General features: G+C 33.0%; 2 protein-coding genes across 2 annotated transcripts in view; both read left to right on the top strand.

Moving 5' to 3' along the window:
* Positions 1-20104, top strand: part of LOC118183323 (cGMP-dependent protein kinase 1-like) — a 509379-nt gene that overhangs the window by 277659 nt on the left and 211616 nt on the right. The window lies entirely within an intron of this gene.
* On the top strand, positions 12842-16498 carry LOC146995498 (uncharacterized). Its single transcript, XM_085824167.1, has one exon. It carries the CDS (start codon positions 13450-13452, stop codon positions 14548-14550), a length of 1101 nt encoding a protein of 366 aa, XP_085680293.1. The 5' UTR covers positions 12842-13449; the 3' UTR covers positions 14551-16498.

Genomic DNA, 20104 nt, shown 5'->3' with positions numbered 1-20104 from the left:
CATAAAATATATTCCAGTCAGTACATTTATGGCCTAGGGTTTCATAGGGTTAACAAGGTATGATATCGAATTTCATAGCATTAACACTTTCTACGACAGGATAAATCAATAACTTTTTTTTTCTAATACCATATCATACAGATTCATGAGTCAATAATTGTGTGGTCTATTCTTAATAATCATCCTGACTTTTTGCCGCACTAGTCGCCGTGCGGTGAAGACAACTGGATATTGGGAGCTCTATCCAGGCGAACGAACTAACTACATGGTTGTTTTTTGTGATTGTTCTCATGTGTAAAATCAATACGAGTCAGTTACCGTTAGAAAGCTCTCTACGAAAGCATCTCTTCATTTGAACAGATAACTATTGCCTACTTTGCACATTTGAATACTCTAACGTCACTAAGTATTTTCAGTCAGGAAAACATAATTTTTTGCAGCATTTTAATAGTTAATCGTAGAATGTCACTGATTGTCAATATGTCATGATTCCTTCTCGGGCACTAACCCTTGCTTCTCCATTCTCATACCCCGCAGTTTAGCTAAGTTCTTTTCGAAACAATGTAGCACATTTCACCTTTTTTGAAGAAAGACTGAAATGCAGAATAGAATTTTTCAACTGAGATGGTCTTCCAAAGTCACGTGTTTCGTCATGTGACTTTACGTACGTCACTAGTAGAAGTAGTTTGTATTTTCCCATTTTTTCTTTCGTAATTGCACAGAATGGCTGATACATGTGTAAAATACTAATTGTTCCATACGCGGCAGTCCCTTTTTTGACATTCTGTACAGGTCTGCTGTCATGCATTGCCGCTAATACGTTTAATATAATAATCTGGCTTCAACTTCAAGATCGTATTGTCTTTTTTTAGTTCTAATCGCATTATCCTGTGAGATCGTACTCATAACTAATTCCATTCTAGTTAGTGGTGTGTGTATACGACAGTAAAAGAATGAACTCAAATGTAACGCATTTCGCTAAATTAGCTGTGACATTGAACTAAATTTTCTCACTTTGTTAATAGGAAATTATTCATAAATACATAAAATACAGAATAGAAATACAACAAAAAATTAGGAGTCGGGATACTCTTACACACATTTTTTATAATTCCTGGATCTTGCGTACGTTGTTATTTCAATGTTCTTTGGAACGCTTCGAAAATATGGTCCTGTAGTGTATCATGAAGCAGTTATTCCTAATTATTAATGACAGCAATTGAAGTTACCTTGTTGTTGATATATTCCCAACGAGCACCAGAGCATTTAATGCTAATTCTTCTGGCGTATTCAGGCAAAACATTCTGTATATTGTCTACGTATTACAGTTCTAAAAAGGAAAATACCATGTCCAGTGCCGATGTTAATGATCTTTATTTCGAAATGATATGCATAATATAGAGCGAGAACAACGTCAGCTCAGTAGATTCTAGGATCACCTTGGATGGCTAAATACGAAGCAACACATCTAGATATGGTCATTAAGCCTCAGAAATGGTTCTCCATTCCCTGTCACCCATTTGCCACAGTTCGTCTCCTGAACGCGGCAATGACATGGTCTGCAAATGGCGTCCAATCACATTCCAAAGGTGTTTGATTGGTTAGAGATCAGGAAGGAGAGAACGGTGGACAGGGAATCAATTGTACACTTTGCAGAGCACGTTGGCTGATGCGAGCAGTGTGTTCGCGCGTTATCCTGCTGATAAAGGGCATAGGGCACTCTATGAAGGTAGAGGCGTATCACCGGTCGCAGCATATCCTCCGCGTATCGTTAGGCGATCAAAGAGCCTTGAATACGAACTAGAGGTGACCTGGATTATACGCAATTGCTTCTCAAAACATCACGCCGTGCTACCGCGCAGTGGGGCGATCCACAATTTCTGCCGGATCGAACCTGTCTCCACATCGACGCCACACTCGTGCGCAGTGACTATCACTGGAGAAATAGAAGTGCGAATTATCTGAGAACACGACCCTGTTCCACACGGCTCAAGCCCGGCACCATTGCAGACGTTGGCGTCTATAATGTAAGGTCAATGGCAGTCTTCTTAATGGAAGCCACGAGTGCAAGCCACTAGCCACCAATCAACGGCAAATGTTTCTGGTCGATATGGAAACATCCAGGGTGTCTTGAATGTCTTGAATGTGCTGCAGAATGGTGCAAAAAATATTCAGCTCCAGAGATTTATCCTGTATTATACTGCAATAACAGAAGGGTAAACTAATATTTTTATAATAACCGCTAGGTTTTTGCGGACGTTTGCTGAACTGGAAAATGTTCTGTTTATGTTATAGAGTCTCTTAGTGAAAATACCTACCGTTGTATATAAACATATCTCACCTGATGTATAATTTCCATGAAATATTCACATAAATGTATTATTACTAAGGAAGTCTTAGCAATAATCTAACTTTCTGGAAATGATACAATAATTTATTATACACTCATAAAAAATAATCTTCGAATTTTATACTATTTAAATAAGTTGGAAAGATTTTTATTTCTTGCACTACAACATGTAAGTCGCGGTAACTCAGCAAAATATTAATAGGTTTTTTTAGATTTTTATGATCCGGATAAATCTTATTTTAATAGCTTTAGATCCTCAAATATTCAAGATGGTCTTTCATAAGTTAATACAAATTTTCGAATAATATAAAATATCTAAGCAAAAATCATTTTAGCAAAAAAAAGGAAATACCTAAATTAGTAATTCAGAAGTCAAACAACAAAAATCAGCGTTAATTTACAAAATTTTCACAGGACTAGTTTCGATGGTTTTACCAAACCATCATCTTCAGCTGCAAAACCGCAAATGAACAAGATAGGAAATAATGTTTAGATAAGATAAGAAAGCCTGGACAAGAATAAGCAAGTGGCGCCATCTGTTGGCGAAACCAGAACTAAAACATAATTTCTCTAAAAGCCGAAGGCAAATTTGGATTGGAATTAGGATCGTTAACTAGAACAGAAAGATTTTTATGAATGTGAAATGCCTCTAGAAAATCCAGTTCTCCAATGGAAGATGTTTTTTGAATAATTTTGGCAGCAGAAAAATTGAAAGTGTGATTTTCGGACCAACAATGTTGAGCAACAGAAGACTTCTGTGTTTCCTTTTTTCTAACATATGCCTCATGTTCTTTGACGCGAAATTTTAAGGCTCTCTTAGTTTGGCCAGTGTAAATTAAACCGCACTGGCAAGGAATCCTATAAATACCCCAGGAATTCATATCCGGAATGGGCTAATCCCTCAGTAGTAGCCATGGGAAGCCCCCTCAGTCCCATCCTGGCTGATATCTACATGCATTATTATGAATCAAAATTATTTGAAACTTTAAACTTCCCGGCATGGTTCCGCTACGTAGACGATACTTTTACCCTGTTTGAAGGTAATAAAGATGATTTAAATAGAGTTCTTTCAACAATGAATTCTATTGATCCTGCTATTCAGTTCACTTTTGAACTTGAGACTTGCAATTCTCTTCCGTTTCTCGACATTCTGGTCACACGTAACACATCCAACTTCAGTACTACAGTTTACCGTAAACCTTCATCGGTTTGCCTTCCACCACACTTTAAATCATGTCATCCGACTAAACAAAAGTTAGCTTCATTTTATTCCTATGTTTTCCGTGCTCTTCAAGTTTGCTCCTCCAAACTAGCCCTTGATGAAGAACTAAATTATTTAAAAGCAATAGCTATTGACAGGGGCTTTTCACCCAACATTATTAATCAAGCAGTTAAAAAATTCTCATCTCAACACACTAAAAGCCACACTCTTATTTTAGGAGATTATAAAAATTCTGTTGTCATTCCCTTCTTTCCATCAATTAGCTATAAAGTTGCACATATTTTGCAGAAATTTAACTTTCGGGTTGTTTACTCTCCCATCAATAAAATTCCAACTTCTATACTCAAGGACCCCATTCCGGATATGAGTTCCTGGGGTATTTATAGGATTCCTTGCAAGTGCGGTTTAATTTACATTGGCCAAACTAAGAGAGCCTTAAAATTTCGCGTCAAAGAACATGAGGCATATGTTAGAAAAAAGGAAACACAGAAGTCTTCTGTTGCTCAACATTGTTGGTCCGAAAATCACACTTTCAATTTTTCTGCTGCCAAAATTATTCAAAAAACATCTTCCATTGGAGAACTGGATTTTCTAGAGGCATTTCACATTCATAAAAATCTTTCTGTTCTAGTTAACGATCCTAATTCCAATCCAAATTTGCCTTCGGCTTTTAGAGAAATTATGTTTTAGTTCTGGTTTCGCCAACAGATGGCGCCACTTGCTTATTCTTGTCCAGGCTTTCTTATCTTATCTAAACATTATTTCCTATCTTGTTCATTTGCGGTTTTGCAGCTGAAGATGATGGTTCGGTAAAACCATCGAAACTAGTCCTGTGAAAATTTTGTAAATTAACGCTGATTTTTGTTGTTTGACTTCTGAATTAGTATTTATTCGGCGTGTTATTGTGTCTTAATTACCTAAATTAGTAATCAGATTTGAATAAAAAACGTAAAAGAAAATATAGTGCAAATCTGACTTAAAATACTATGGGAGACTCTTTTTATAGGATATTTTCTTATCTTTATATTGCACTAGAATAAATTAATAAAACGATCCATGCTTTGAGCCTTTATTGACAGTGTCGAAGCTCTACTCAACTCATCCAGCTATGTATCTTACCCGGTTGCTGACTGGCGGATTTGAAAGCGATAGGGATATTTTTCTTTTCGCTGAAATATTTTGTAATTCTCAGTAAATTATGAATGCAATGAGTACGCTGTTCGGAGATTCGCTAAAGGATATTTAAATATTCTCTCTCAAAGGATTCTGAGATCTTAGGTATCAATATACAGTTCATCGATCACTATACACCTGTTGTCAGAGATATTGATTACTGTATTTTTCTGCGGTTTGATTGACAGGAAAATGAGAAAAGTGTTCCGACGGAGAAAGAACGCTCCAAACAGTTCTGCTTCCTCTATCGTATTTCACTTGATTAATAGTGCACCAAACAACCGCAGAGTTGAACACATTGGGGAAATTCGTGCTGCATTATGATTACCTTTATTGTGTTTTCAATACTCAGTTTGTTTGAAGTATTAACACATTAATGTCTTGTTGCCACAGCTGCACAAAAGGTTTATAACTCTATCACGCACTCACTATGCTTCAACAAATATATTGATTTCGTTCTCACTTTCAATACATTTTATCTTTATAATAGTGCTAATATTCATCCCTTAATATGTTTCCTTAGGAAATTTATATACTGCGTTTGTTAAAAGTAATCCAAACGCTTTCACACAATTGGTAATGTATAATGCACTGTATTCTTTAGCTAAAACATTAGCTAACATTTGGAGAAATCAGGGTTAAAAATAGTAAACCAGTTAAATTTATATGTAGTTCATATACAGTTTTTTTTATGTTGAATTACAAAACTGAAAAGTTTTAGGCTTTGTACAGCACGTACTTCGGTCGTACGGGAGAGAAACTTCGGAACAGAATGTCGTCTCTGTTAATTCATTGTTGATGCCACATATGTTTGAATAAACAGAAGCTTAAAGGCAACATTTTTTGCTAGATTGGCAGAAAAACCTTATATTATTTATATAGTATTTACTTTGTTCAAATCTGAATATTTTTATTTAAAAACTTATGAAGGATTATCAATGCAAAACATTCAAGTTTTTATATATGGTTCCATATTCAGAGAAATAATACTCTTATAACACGAGTACCTTTCGAATTTATAAGTTCTTCAAAGTGAGGCAAATAGCAAACAGCAATCATATCTGGGTGCAGATTTCGAAAACGAGACTCAAATGATCAGACGTAAGTATCTCACTTTCAGAAATAAAATTAACTCTAGAAAAGAGAAGAAGCGATGACTGAATGTATATGAAAAGCAATACGCGGAGTGTGGTGTTGCTGGCCGTGAATTGATATTACCATTTTCACATATCTATGTTTTATCATTAAATTATTTCACATTAGCAGAAAACATAGTCATATGGAATTCTATATATATATATATGTATATATATATATATATATATATTTTTACATATGCAATTTTCAACTTAATCTTTCTTAATGTTTCATATCAGATAATCACAAAAATTAAAATTTTACCCAATCATTACTAATATTCACCTATTTGATATCAGACATAATCACAAAATTCAAAATATTTAAGCAATTATCAATAGTATTCATACTGGAATCACACGTGTAGTTATATTTTTAGGCATAAGCATAAAATGGTTCTCTACCTGAAATCAAACAGTTAAAACTTAAATTCTTTCCTTTTTAGTCCAAAGGGATTTGAATCCCGAAGGACTATTAGTTTCGTTTTGGCATTTTGCGTCGGACGGATAAATGTCGGTTCACTTTTCAAACTGTTGCCATAAAATGTTAGAGTCCTGCATTATATTTGAAGAAATTAAATAATGAAAATCTGCGTAAATGTATGTATATTTCTCACATTGTCATAAAATAACGGTACATAGAGTCATCGAATTTTGAATAACGTAATCCTCCAACGAATATGAGCATGTGGAAGACCAAATTTGAAATTTGAAATTTGTTTTATGATCGATTTCCTATTTTTTAAAACTTTGACGAAGTTTTGATTAACAAACTCAAGGATTTCAAAGCGAGCAATGGCAACGTTGTGCAGAAAAAACATTTTTATCTCCAGCGCGTGAGTCTCTGTATCGGAAATTCTAAAGATATGCTCGTTTTAAAACTGTTTTGCGATATTGCTGTTGCACTGGATCTTATGGTTTAAGTGCGAGGAACATGATATTTAATAAAGAAAGGTAACACACAAAATGTTAAAAAAGCCCCTTTGGACGTAATTTAAGATCTGAACCATTTCTGATTTTTTTTTTTTTTTTTTTTTTTTTTTTTTGTCACGGCACTATAAAGTGGTGCCTTTATTATTATTATCCTGGTCATGGCACCATAAATGTGGTGTTGCTGGCCGTGATCGTATAAAAGTAAATATACTAAGAGTATCAAATGAGAATTAATTCCGCGTAAAAGTTAAACTAAAAATTTAGTGGTTAGTACATTGCATGATTATTAATAATAAGAATCAAATGACTTACCCAATAAGGCATGCATGAATCAATATCTCTCTTTTAAATATACATTTATTAAATCACAAAAACACACATCTCTTGATTAACCTAGAATGCCCCTCGGCGTGTTCTACTCGTTAGTCACAGCGTTCATTTTTACGGTATATTGCAATTCCTAATCTTGCTGCATCAAAGGCACATTACTTATCAGCATCCTGCAAGACGCTTAATTAATATGCAGTGCAATTACTCGTGATAGAAGAGATAAAATTTCTAGCAGATAGGCTTGAAATTGGCGCACATGGTCGTCACTTCGAAACATCCAATTGTCAGGATTATACACGTTGAGTCACAGCACAGGAACAATTTTTACCTCGCAGCCTAATCAGTAAAGTTTACCTGATTTCTTATATTCTTCGTACAAGAACATATTTTCTCCTCCATCCTTGAAAATGGACCTCAGATCGAGTACCGTGGACGATGGCGAGAGCTGTATGTGTGTGTGTGTGGCCCGAAGGCCCACACACTCCTTAACATGACGACAGGCAGAAAGAGAAAGACAGAACCAGTCGTTCCAGTTTTTATCCACTGCGATGCACGTGGCAGGGCGCGATAACGATTTAAGAATCGATACAGCCACCGTGTTCACTGTGAGAATTCTGTGTTCTCACACGGAGCAAAGCTTCCGGAAACTTATTTTGTTTCGAAATCGATAGAATTAGAAATCTACGTCAAAATAATATTGCTGTTTTGCTTCATTTTGATTTTCACATTGACATGTTTCTAATACAATTCACTGGTATTAACTAATCAGCTATTTTGAATTAAAGAACCTCCTTAAAGTGTCCCAGATTCGCACAAATAAGTGACCACGTTCTGTTAAAGAAATTACTCAGACACTTTATCAACACTATTCAGCATCTTAGTGGAAGATTCTCTAAAATCGTAGAGCTATATTAAAAAGATCTTTAAGATTATAATAAAACTATTGATGAACATAGCAATTTCCAGACTTCTTTTTACGCCTTGAAATGGCGTCACACATTAAACTCCTCAATTATAAGAATTCTTTAAAAACATAAAGAGCTATATTCATTTAGAATTTTTACTCATTTTAGACCTATAACAAAAATATCGCTATTGCAGCTTTAAAGTTATCGGTTTCTAATGAAATGCAGAAAGGCTAGCATCCGTCCTACACTGAAGGTAGGCAAGGATTCTTCAAATCTCTGCAGCATCCAAGATTTACACCAATAAATCCACACCAATAAATTTATAAACCGATAAATTTATGTTTCCCTTAAGAAATAAAATCTCAATCCATAACATCGATAAGATAGCAGTTCTATAATTTGAGAAACTGTTAGATCTAATGAGAACACTAACAGTTTTACGTTGCAAATCTAAAAACATAAACCTTTTTCTTTTTTTTTTTTTTTTTTTTGAAAAATTTTATATTATGGGAAATTAAGGTCTAAGCCATTTTAAGTTAAAGAAAACTTTTAGATCTTAAACTTTATAAATATTCAGATTAATCTGAATCTTTGTCATAAAGTTTAAGAAAAAATATTAGTATTCCAGTCGATTTGCGAGCTATCATCATCACTGGAAATTTAAGCCCACCAGCGGCCGAGCGGTAAAGTCGCTGAACACTGGTAGTTCGGTCCGAGGTTCGAATCCCGCGAACGGGCTGGCTGCATGGGCGTTTTTGTGGTTTTCTCCATGTGTAACGTGTTATACGAGTCAGTTTTCCTTAGAAAGTCCTCCACGAAGGCATCCCTCCCTTTAGGCAGATAGCCCTAGTGTGCTTTTCCATAATTAAATATACACCAACACTGAAAATTTAAACATTTAATGGATTTAAAATTAAACAGAGAGATTCCTTTTAAATGGTCATGTGAGTGAGGAAGTCGGTTTATATGAATTTAGATCAGGTTATTTGAATATGGTAAAACAACGGGGATTATCTGCCTAAGAAGAGGAATGCTGTGGTGAACTTTCTGAAGGAAGGTGGTTCGTATTCAGGTTGGAAAAATCACAAAAACCAACCATGCAACCAGCCCGTTTGCTTGGGTTCGAACCCAAACCAGGTAGAATTACTAGTATTCAAGGGTTTTTAATCATCCAACACTAGTAGGTGCCTATTTGTACATAGATATATATTCTTACTACATTCTTGCTGGAATCATTAAATTTACTTATTGATGGTACTCTGCACGGCGGCGGCCATACATTAAATAACCAGTTCATCTTATATCACAAAGCTAATAAAACTAGTTATATTTTCGATATCAAAGACTTCTATTCTGTCCTCCTCTCTTTTAAGTTGATAGCATCAATTGAAATTCATGAATATTAAACTCTCATCCATGGACATGGAAGATGTAGCAAACAAATCATTCTTAAGGACGTCCTGACGCATTGTACTGTATGGAAACCAACAGATAAGTAGAGTTGCATTGAAAAGTTTAGCTGAACACTGCTACAATATTAACTATTATTATTATTACTGCAATAGCATAAACGTAATAAAGTTGTTTGTCAGAAAAGCATTAATTTCAATATATAAGTTGTAGAGGCATTAGGTATTTTTTGAAAGCAGAAGATATGAAAAATGAGCAATTTCCTCGCCGAGAGTCGAAAATCACCTCTCGAATACTCGCCGAGTGTGCTGACCGCTACACCACGAAGGCATGCTAAGAGGGCGGGAGAAATAATTTATAAGGTTACTAGACCATTCCAAACTTAAGCGAGATATTTTCTAGGTTTGCTGTTTATTGCATTTAGTCTTAAAGACTGTGAGTCTTTTCATCTCAGTAACTTCCTCGGTAGACAGTCCACAATTAACCTCGGTAACTTCTTTTTAGCTTAAAGAGATTTTTCTAAGCTAATTTCTGCCACTGTGAATTTCCTAAATTGATGATCAGAAATCACGTGTTATATTCAACATTTTCGATAGAAGGCCGTTATTGGGGAAAGCATAAAATCTTTTTATGTAATCTGATTGTTAATGCCACTTATATATTCTCTTCCTACTGCTGTATTAGTTTGCAATCCTGTTGTTCTTTTTTCTACTTTATTTCTCTTTGTTATTGGAAATTAAGAAGAGTATTTAAACTGCTTAGAGGTAAGAATATTTTTCGCAGTACAAACAATTTCTGTTAGTATTAATTATTTTCAAAATATTGATTAGAGTACAGGTAATTAATGAGTAAATTAAAAATTTAAAAATCTTCAACGTCGTATTCCTATTTAAGTTAAAAATGAAAATGCCATAATACCGTTTGACGTGTGAATTTAAAACAAATCTAAAATGCTTTAAATATAGTTTAAGTTACTTTTTTTATTCTGCCAGCACACTTATAATCATTGTCTATTTCAGCCTGCTTATTTAATGTGTCGTTATTAGATATGCGGCGTAATACATTTAGATATGAGATCAATGTGTCTAGGATATCCTACATTCATTAACAATGATTTCAGACAGCATGCTTAAAAATATTTGAATCAAATCAAACAGTCTTCCTCAAGTTTTAAAAGTACCTAATTTAAACACAAGAATTGTTTTTTTTTTCAATTTTCATAATTAGATATTTACGTATTTGATTTTTATATACCCTCCTTTTATGACAATTTGCCTTTCCCTCAATAAAACTAAGCGCTTGCTTTCTTTCCATACCTATGATTTGGAAACTGTCTGTCTTCTTCTTTGAGAAAAGTTTCGCACGAAGTATTAAAAGATCTTAAACAAAGACACTGTAATTTATTAACCAAAACTAATCAGAAAAATATACCTTTAATATTATTAGCATCCCATTAAGTATATAAAATTAATCCGAATATTTTTCAAAGAGCTCTGAAATATATGCAAGTGATGAACTGCCATGAGCAATCACGAACAATTATCTATAACAAACAGGGTGAAATTTTCTAAGTAGACTTTTTTTTATGTTTTTTTTTTTTTTTTTTTTTTTTTTTTTTTTGTGAGAACAAGTCTCACATTTCCATTATCTTCATTGTAATTCCATTTCTTTAAAGTAATTAAACTTATTAGGATGTCACGAAAAATTTTTTTTTTTTTTAAGCTGCAGTTTTCTAAATTACAGTATGAATGTATGTGAGTAAAGATTTTGCATGTGAAATGAATTCTGTTTCTTAGATGGCGTTACACGTTACCTAGATAAGTAAGCGAATTTTTGAATCTGGCATTAATTAATTACGAGTAGATTATTGCGGTTAATCAACGCTTAAGAGGGAACCATAAAATTAAAATAATTTAATTAATTTAGTTATTTAAATAATTATAAGTGTTAAATTTGTTGTGCTAACCAATTGCTCTACGTAAAATTGCTTTGCAATCTTTCTCGCTTCCCATTTTCCTGCCAGATTGCAAATTTCTAGCTCGCGTGCAGTCAAATGAAGTAGAAAGGAGATAGTATTTACAAAAAGGTTTTAGAGGGTAAAATTAGAGCGTGTTCCACCTGTTGAAGACTACGTTTGCTAATTGATTCTCTTGCGGGCAGTATTTTGTGGTGCTGCGCTATTCTCGCCATTGGGCTTGTCAAGCCGATTTTAAGTCAGAGCGAATCTGCACGTTTTGTGCTTGTGTAACCTGTCAGCTAACTTAAATTAGTCATAATTTTAAATTCACTACTTTTGATTTAAGCCATAAATGTTCGCAGTTTTGTAAGCATGAGTAGTGACGTTAACTTTTAATTCAGTTTAATAAAAGGGTTTTATACCCTTTTTATAATTTTCAAAGACATGGTCACTTTAGGTTTTCAAGTTCTCGTCCATGTTACTAAAAAAGACGAAACTTCACATAATATATTATAACACGTTTTGTGCTGAAAAATGATTTTTTTCGGAATTATGATTAACCGACGAGTGATGTTTTGTTTGAATGAAAGGATATGATTTAATAAACTGTATTAATAAACACCTTTAAACCCTTTTCAAATGTAATCAGTCTCAAAGAGTACCAATAGAGTGAAATTCTAAATTTAAATATATACGAAAAAGTTCCAGAAATAAACTCAACAATGTTATTTATTATGCGATGGATCGTTTATCTAATGCATTACTTTCCATGGAGGCTAAGAATCATTACAGTTTCCATAAAACTAATCAGAGAAACGAATCAGAATTAATGATGATGGAAAACATCTTCATGAAAAAAGCAATTTACAAGAAGTTTGCCTTCCAAATTATGCACTTTAGAACAATTCGAAGCAAAATATGAAGTTTCTTTAAGAAAGCGCAATGAAGAAAATCAGCCACTATCTAGAAAAATAAAGAACTCTGGTTTCCGTTAAGTAATTGGATGGATTTTTACCTCTCTGCATTCACATCACGCTTGAAACATTTTCTGCACTTTTAAAAAGATGAGTGGAAGAATTTCCTTCTAAGTGTAATTAGAGATGTCAATTATTTAAAACTATCCCCGAGGAACAAAAATTTTATGCGCGTAGATATCATTATTTTTATTCCATCAGGTATTTTAAACTAACAATAAGGATTTAAAAGAATGGAAACATTTCTATTTGAAATCTATTAAATTAGATTAAAAAAGTTTTCTGACATGTCCTTTAAGTACACCTTTAAAATTTTCAAAAATTCGATTTTTTAATTTTCTGATATTTTTATAGCCCAATCATTTCTGAGTAATTTGACGCAATTGTTTTTTTCATACGTTCATTAGTTTGCGAGATATTGAAAATAATGTAAATATCGAAGCAGCTGTTTTTCTTACACCCGCAATGATCGTGGCAGCTGCTGTAGTGTTTGTTTATAGTTTTAAAGGGCCTCAGTTTGGATTTCGTGTGCTGAAAGCCAGCCATTGCTATTTTTAAATAAAAATATGCCAGTGGAAGAAGACGAGATGAAACGTTACTTCTACTTTAATTTTGTTTTGATACGTTATCGCTTGCTTATCACGTTGTAGTAGAAAATGAGAGCTAAGTTTAAGAACTGTGATTTCGTTTGAAGTTTGTTGCCTTGTTTATAAGATTTTACCGTGGTTTATTGTGTGTATTTACTGATTATATTAACTAAATAGTACGCTTTAAATACTCTTTACAAGTACTTTATTAATTTAGTTATGAATATGGATTGTGAAACTCCTAAACGTTCTTCTGGCAAGCGTCAGAAGAAGCGAAAGTTTCATGGTAATCGTTTCACAACACCAGACAAGCAAAGCATTTTTGTGAGTGCTTCAGCAAGAAAACTTAATTCTAGTTGTTTTGAAAACGTAATTGTTGATTCTAAATTTAAAGGATATAGAATTTTGGATATAGAAATTTTATTCAGTAATATTTCCAAGTATCTGTGTTGTAAACAATGTGGATCAGATGTACAAGTGTGCGAAAACAACACTAATGGGTTATCTTCAAAATTTTTTTCTGCTTTGCGATACTTGTGGTGAACTGACTTCTTTTTATTCTTCGTCTATGATGGGTGACAAGAAAAACATTCCAGAAATTAATGAAAGATTTATGTATGGAATGAGATGTATTAGTCAAGGTCTTGCAGGTATGCGCACATTTTGTGGTGTAATGGACTTACCACCACCTATCCAAAAATCTGCATATTGTAGAAAATTAAGAAAAATGCTGTCGACAACTTCAAAAATTGCTGAAATGTCTATGTCGTATGCTGCGAAACAAGAAATTGAAGCAACTGGCTGCTCAGACCTCACAGTTAGTGGGGATGGATCATGGAAAACGCGCGGCCATTCATCACGCGTGGGATTTGTGAGTGTAATTGGTGCAGAAACTGGTAAAATTTTAGACATTGAGGTACTTTCATCATACTGTAAAGGTTGTGAATCTTGGAAAGGGCCAAAGTATGGAGCACAATATCTTTTATGGAAAGCAAATCATGAACAAAAATGTATAAAAAATCACGAAGGATCTGCAGGTAAGATGGAAGTTGATGGAATATGTAAAATATTCAATCGTTCCATAGAAAAGCACAGTGTCCAATATGTCAGCTATATTGGGGATGGTGATACAAAAACATTTTCTGAATTGCAGAAAAATCATAACTATGGAAGTGATATTGTGTTGAAAAAAATCGAATGTGTTGGTCATGTACAGAAACGAATGGGTAATAGGTTGCGACAATTAAAAATGAATATGAGAGGAAAACAATTGGCTGATCATAAGCCACTAAGTGGAAAAGGTCGATTAACAGATAAAGTTATAGATCAAATCACAACGTACTATGGTAATGCTATTAGGAGCAACAAGGGATCATGCATGGATATGCGTAAAGCTGTGTGGGCTATATTCTATCATAAACGTTCTACCGATGATGAACCTCTTCACGAATTTTGTCCACAAAGTGAGAATTCATGGTGTGCGTTCCAAAGAGCAAAAGCTGCTGGTTCTGAGAAAGGATTCCAACACAAGAACAGCATGCCAGCTGCAGTGATGTATAAAACTGTATAAAACCTATATTTAAAGATCTTTCAGATCCCAAACTTTTGAAACGTTGCCTTGGGGCAAAAACACAAAACTCCAATGAATCATTTAATTCCCTTGTGTGGAAACTATGCCCCAAAACAAGCGGATTGAGTAAACTTATCGCACAGCTTGCTGCATATGAAGCAATTATATCATTCAATGATGGGAGAATAGGTCGACTTGAATGTATAAAAAGAATGGGCTTTCGTGTAGGACAGTATGCAATTGAATCAGCAAAAAAAGCTGATAAAAGTCGAATTTTTGATGCAGAAATTAGTAGTTCAGCTATGAGTTTAGAAAGTCGCAGAGCAAAACGCATGGCAAACTCTGTAAAATTTGAAACTCAGAAAGAAATAGAGGGCATTCTATATGAAGCTGGAAAATTTTAAAGCTGCTTTATATTTTCTTAAATAAATTAAAATATTCTATAATACTTGTGTTATACAGATCTCTATTATATAGACTATGATCAACTTTTAACTATCACTTAAATTTTCTTCTTTTATTTAAGTGAATTTGCAAATTTTGTATTTTTTTAAAGAATTTAGCTTTTTTTCGAAGATATTTGTGCCACGTAAGTATACATAAGAAGTCATATTTTTGTCATTTTTTGATGTTTCATTCCAAAATTTATTAATACACTGGCAAATAGTCATAGTTACATGTATAAAATGTATTTTTTTATGAAAGTTCAAAATAGATTACTTTATTCATAAATTTATACTTTAATTGCATTTATCTCAAAACGCTGTTTTTACAACTTGCGCGCAGGATATTTCCAAAACTATTTAAGTAACTCTTTTGCAAATTTGTAAACACTTAACAACAATTATGATTACCCTTGTGTTCTACTGACATTGATATACATTGTAAATTAACACTTTTATGACCATCTTAAAAGCAAAAATTATGCAAAATTAATTTTTATATATATATTGTAATATTTAAGAATAAAAATTTTAAAATAATTAATATATAATAGAACAAAATTAGAAACTAAATCTTTTCTTTAATTTAGCATTAAATTTCTTACTAAAAAATAAATATAAAATTAAATATCTGGCGCGCAGTGAAAAGTTGAATTTTCGAAAAATGAAAACATAATTTTATTTAAGATAATTTTTAAGTATCTAAATATTAAATTTTCTTCATTAATTATTTTTTTATTTTATTATAAATAATGGATCTACATACTCTGAAAGTTTTATGCATATAACTGGAATAGTTGTTTTTTAAAAAAATGAGAAACATTGGTCAAATTTTGAACATTTTCGGATTGTTAAAGGTGTACTGTCCCCTTAAAAGCACAGAATTAAATGCTTTTTAAATATATTTCATTGGATAAAAGTAAGCATGTTACTCTCTGCATGTTTCCTTGGGAAATAAAAAAGAATCAGAACCCCAAATCATAAGTCCATGACAACATTGAAATTATTTTTATAGATACAATAGGTAGGTGTTGCTTAAAATAAAATACTTTTAAATGTGTTGGTTAATAATTCATAATTTTAAAAGAGTAACAAAGCTGAAATAGTTGTCTAAATGTTTAGAAGATTGTGCTTATGAATGAAATTCTTTTACGTTGTCGATAAGAACTGCGTAGAACGTTGTTGGTGAAAACATTAATTTACGATGCATGATCTCATTGTACTGAAAGTTAGCTGTATTTTCTACTACACACATGTTGATGCATTCTATAACTCTTTGCTGCATCATTGTAATGTTGTACTCTTAATATTTCTTACAGCATTTATAATGTTCTTCGGAAATCTTCGAATGTCTATAAATAGCTTAAGTTAGACCTATGATATGAAATCCTGAAAAAATGAATTCGAAAATTGTAATTTATGCTATATTATTAGAGCCCTTTTCTTCTAAAAAATTCATGATACCCACTATGCCAAGATTCTTTCAGCTCTTGAGTTTAATACCACCTTTAACGTGCAAACCTTCTGAGACATCCATGGATACTGAAGCTTATTATTCTTTAGAGAACTAGTATAGATAAGATTTTATAATGCTACAAAAACTCGTAATCCCATGAATGTAAGATGGCCGTCATGACTTGATATTATTCAGCATGAAACAATTTTCAAAATATCTAAATCAACTACTGATCTGGGTATACAAATCTTGGGGTGCGGTTCTGTATAAATCAGCGTTACATTAGTTTTATAAAAATTTCAAAGGCGTTAATTTTTAAAAATGAAACCAGTAAAGAAAATTGGAAAAAAAAAAATTCCTTTACGACGTTTTGCATTATTCTGTTATACATGAAATTAATTAATGGGGAATAATTCGTCGTATTTATTTTAAGAATCAATAAATTTTTACAAACTTTAAATTTTACAAATAAATTATTATATCATTAAAAGCTGCTTTTTCCAAACGAAATCTTTGTGCACATACTATTTCATAAATGTATGTTAGGATGCATATTTCCCACTCCCTTTCTTATGCTTTTCGCATAAATTAAACATGTGTTCGTCTAAGACAGAAGCAGGTTTCTCACGTTTTCTTGGTTCCAGGTGTTGTCCATTCCTACTAACTTTCCCGAATAGCTTAGCTTGAAACAGAAGATGCCCGGCTCATGCTACACCAAAGGTACTGACACTGCCAGCAGTGCATTAGGTGCTCCTCCCCATGTTTCGAGTGCTTCGTTTGTATATTTATGAAAGTTACATTATGCATGGTGGTACATTAATATTACTTCTAAATAGTGATACCACAGATTTTGCATAGTAGTTAAAAATGTGTTGCATATTGTTAAATCACATGAAACTGCGATTGTTTTCACATGTTTGTATGACTTTACGGGTTGAAATTTCACAGTTCTTTCAGTCAATTCAGTGTTGCTTACATTTCTTGCAAGGAATTATTTTTACATATAGCATATTTTTACATAGAGTTCGCATTTGCCTTCATTTTGTTGTAATCACATAGTTTGCAAAACTCCATATTAGAAAAATGCTATCAAATTAATTTTGTTTTTTATATCACTGTTATGAATATGTATGATGTAATGAAGTTACATTAACTTGAAATTTTAATTTATTTTATGATTGCACAAGTACTCTTATTATGTACAAATTTCTGAGGACGATTTGTACTATCTAGTTCCAGTGTAACTAGCTGTGAGAGAAACTGAGAGGGATTAAGTTGCATGGGCACACGTAATTCTTGCTGATAAGAACTCGAATATTTTTTTGTATTTTTATTCTAAGGTGTATTTGCTGATTCATATCTTAAAAACGAATCCAACTTCTGAGTCGTTTTTTAAGATATATAGTGCTGCTGTTATGGTAAAATCAAAAATAAAGTGTTCTGGATCGCCCCTGTCCCTGTGTCACTTTCAGAGATACTTCTTTCATAGAAATATGTGGGGAAGGAGTCATGTCCAGCAATATATCAATATACGTAACAGTTAATGCTATTGTTCTTCCGTTTGATGCTTGAGATTAATATAAAGGCTTTTCTGCCTTGTTGTGCATTTTACCACCAGTTTTCCCATCTTTTAATCATTATCTCATTTAATGATTTTTTAATTTGGGATTTAGGATATGAGGTGGTAGTTGGAATAGAGTTTTGATTGCTTGCTGCTTCTTTAGCATATTTATCGGATTCCTCATTCATTAAGGTTCCTGCATGTGCCATTCAATAATAATTTTTGAATTGCGGTTTCTTAATGAAGAGTTAATCAATTGCCTGATAATAGGAGATTTGCATGTCTTGTTTGAAGTTGCCTGTGTGCTTGATAAGAAATCTGTTTTGATTTTCAGTGCAGGAAAGTTGTTACTGATGCTATAGGTTATTGCTTGTTTGATGGCCGGTGATTCTGCTTGAAAAACGGTGTTATTGATATTTAGATGATATTTGAGAATTATTGGCTGTTGGTGCATTTGATGTATTACTATGGCACACCCAACAACTTCTTCAGTTTACAGCCATCTGTAAATATTTCCATATTGAATATTTCTTCGGTGTTGCCGTTGTGATTGAATCTAAGACGAATATTTGGTTCTATAGTGGGATGAATTTCGTAAGTGTGTTCTGGTTGCTCGTAGTTCATGGCTTCGAACTGCATGTCCTCTAATGTGGAGTCTTTCTTTAGTTGGAGATTCTGATTTTTTTCGCAATTAATCAGAATATATCTTTCGATCCCTGGCGGATCCCTATCCACACACTGAGAATTACTTATCTAGATGTATATGTTGCCATCAAAGGCAGCATATTGAAATTGATGCAACTACAGTGAGAAAAAAATCTGATGTGTACACCGCATGATTTAATTTGTACGCAATATTAAATTATGCGCATTTTTTGTTGCATTTCACTTAAACGTGTTTCCTTGAATTTCATTAGAGATATATTACTCATTCAATTAATTCGGTTCTCACTTCGCAAAAAAGCAAAAATATATAAAAACGCAAAATATTTTCATTAAAAATTCAAAGGTATAGAAAAACATCAAACATAAAACAATTAAAAAAACATTTTTACAATTAAAATTACAGTTTCTACGCAAACGACATCAAGAATCTCCTGTTCGTGTTCTATTCTGTTCTTAAGGCTAGTTTTTACATATTCTTTCATGTAGTCCAAACACAATATGCCTTTTCAGCTTGAAGACAAGCGCTAGATTTTTTCTAACATGCATCATCTGCCACAAAACTCGCTGATGTTATTATGTAATTGTTTGACGTGACATAAAGGAATATCCACTTACTCCTGAGGAAAGACTGAAGTTAATGATCAACTATAATGATCTCATAAAAGACCTATGGTTCATTTATATATGGGTAGACACTGAGCTCCCATTTGAATAAAAAACATAAGTTTTTGCCAAAGGAGTTAAAAGGTTAACTATTTGCTATGTGTTTTTAGTTGACTTATATCTTAATGATAGCTGTTTGTGTATTTCGTATGTACGTGTTCTATTTCTTTTTAGGAGTAATAGTTCTGCGTTGCGCCGCATCCACTTATATTCTATTTTTAAGTTTGCCCTTGTTTTGCTTCAAATCAATTCCATAAGTTTTATCTCACAGTTTATGTCCACATGACGATACCTTAAAACGTCTGCGTACTTTTTAACTTATTTTTTATATAATATTGTAGACTATCACATTATTGGAAGTGAAGTTTGTTTTTCGCAGAATAGCGATTTCTATCCGGAGGGCTTGTTATTTCTCGCAGTAACGAACATTGTCAGTTTGTTGAAATGCCTTTGTCAATTTGTTAAACTGTATTGTGACGAAGGTGATGTTGAGCATTTGTTTTGTAGTAGGACCGAAACATAGTCATATTGCTGTTGTCGTTCAAATTACATCAGCGTCATCTATAAATGAGGTTTCAAATTATCGAGTTTCCTGACCATACTTACAATGCAAACTATATTTTACTGTGTTAAGGTTTCGTTTCAATAAAAATATTATTTTTTTACGGAATTTGCTCTCACGTTGTGTAATAAATCATGGTACTCGTTACTATACAGAAAATGTACATCGATTTTTAAAGCGGTATAGAACCCAAAACATTTGTA

This window comes from Stegodyphus dumicola, chromosome 9, assembly GCF_044657685.1.
Source record: "Stegodyphus dumicola isolate Sdum_Otavi_A_Nest chromosome 9, ASM4465768v1".
NCBI lineage: Eukaryota > Metazoa > Arthropoda > Arachnida > Araneae > Eresidae > Stegodyphus > Stegodyphus dumicola.
The sequence above is the reverse complement of the archived record's forward strand: the minus strand, read 5'-3'. Positions and strand labels throughout refer to the sequence as shown.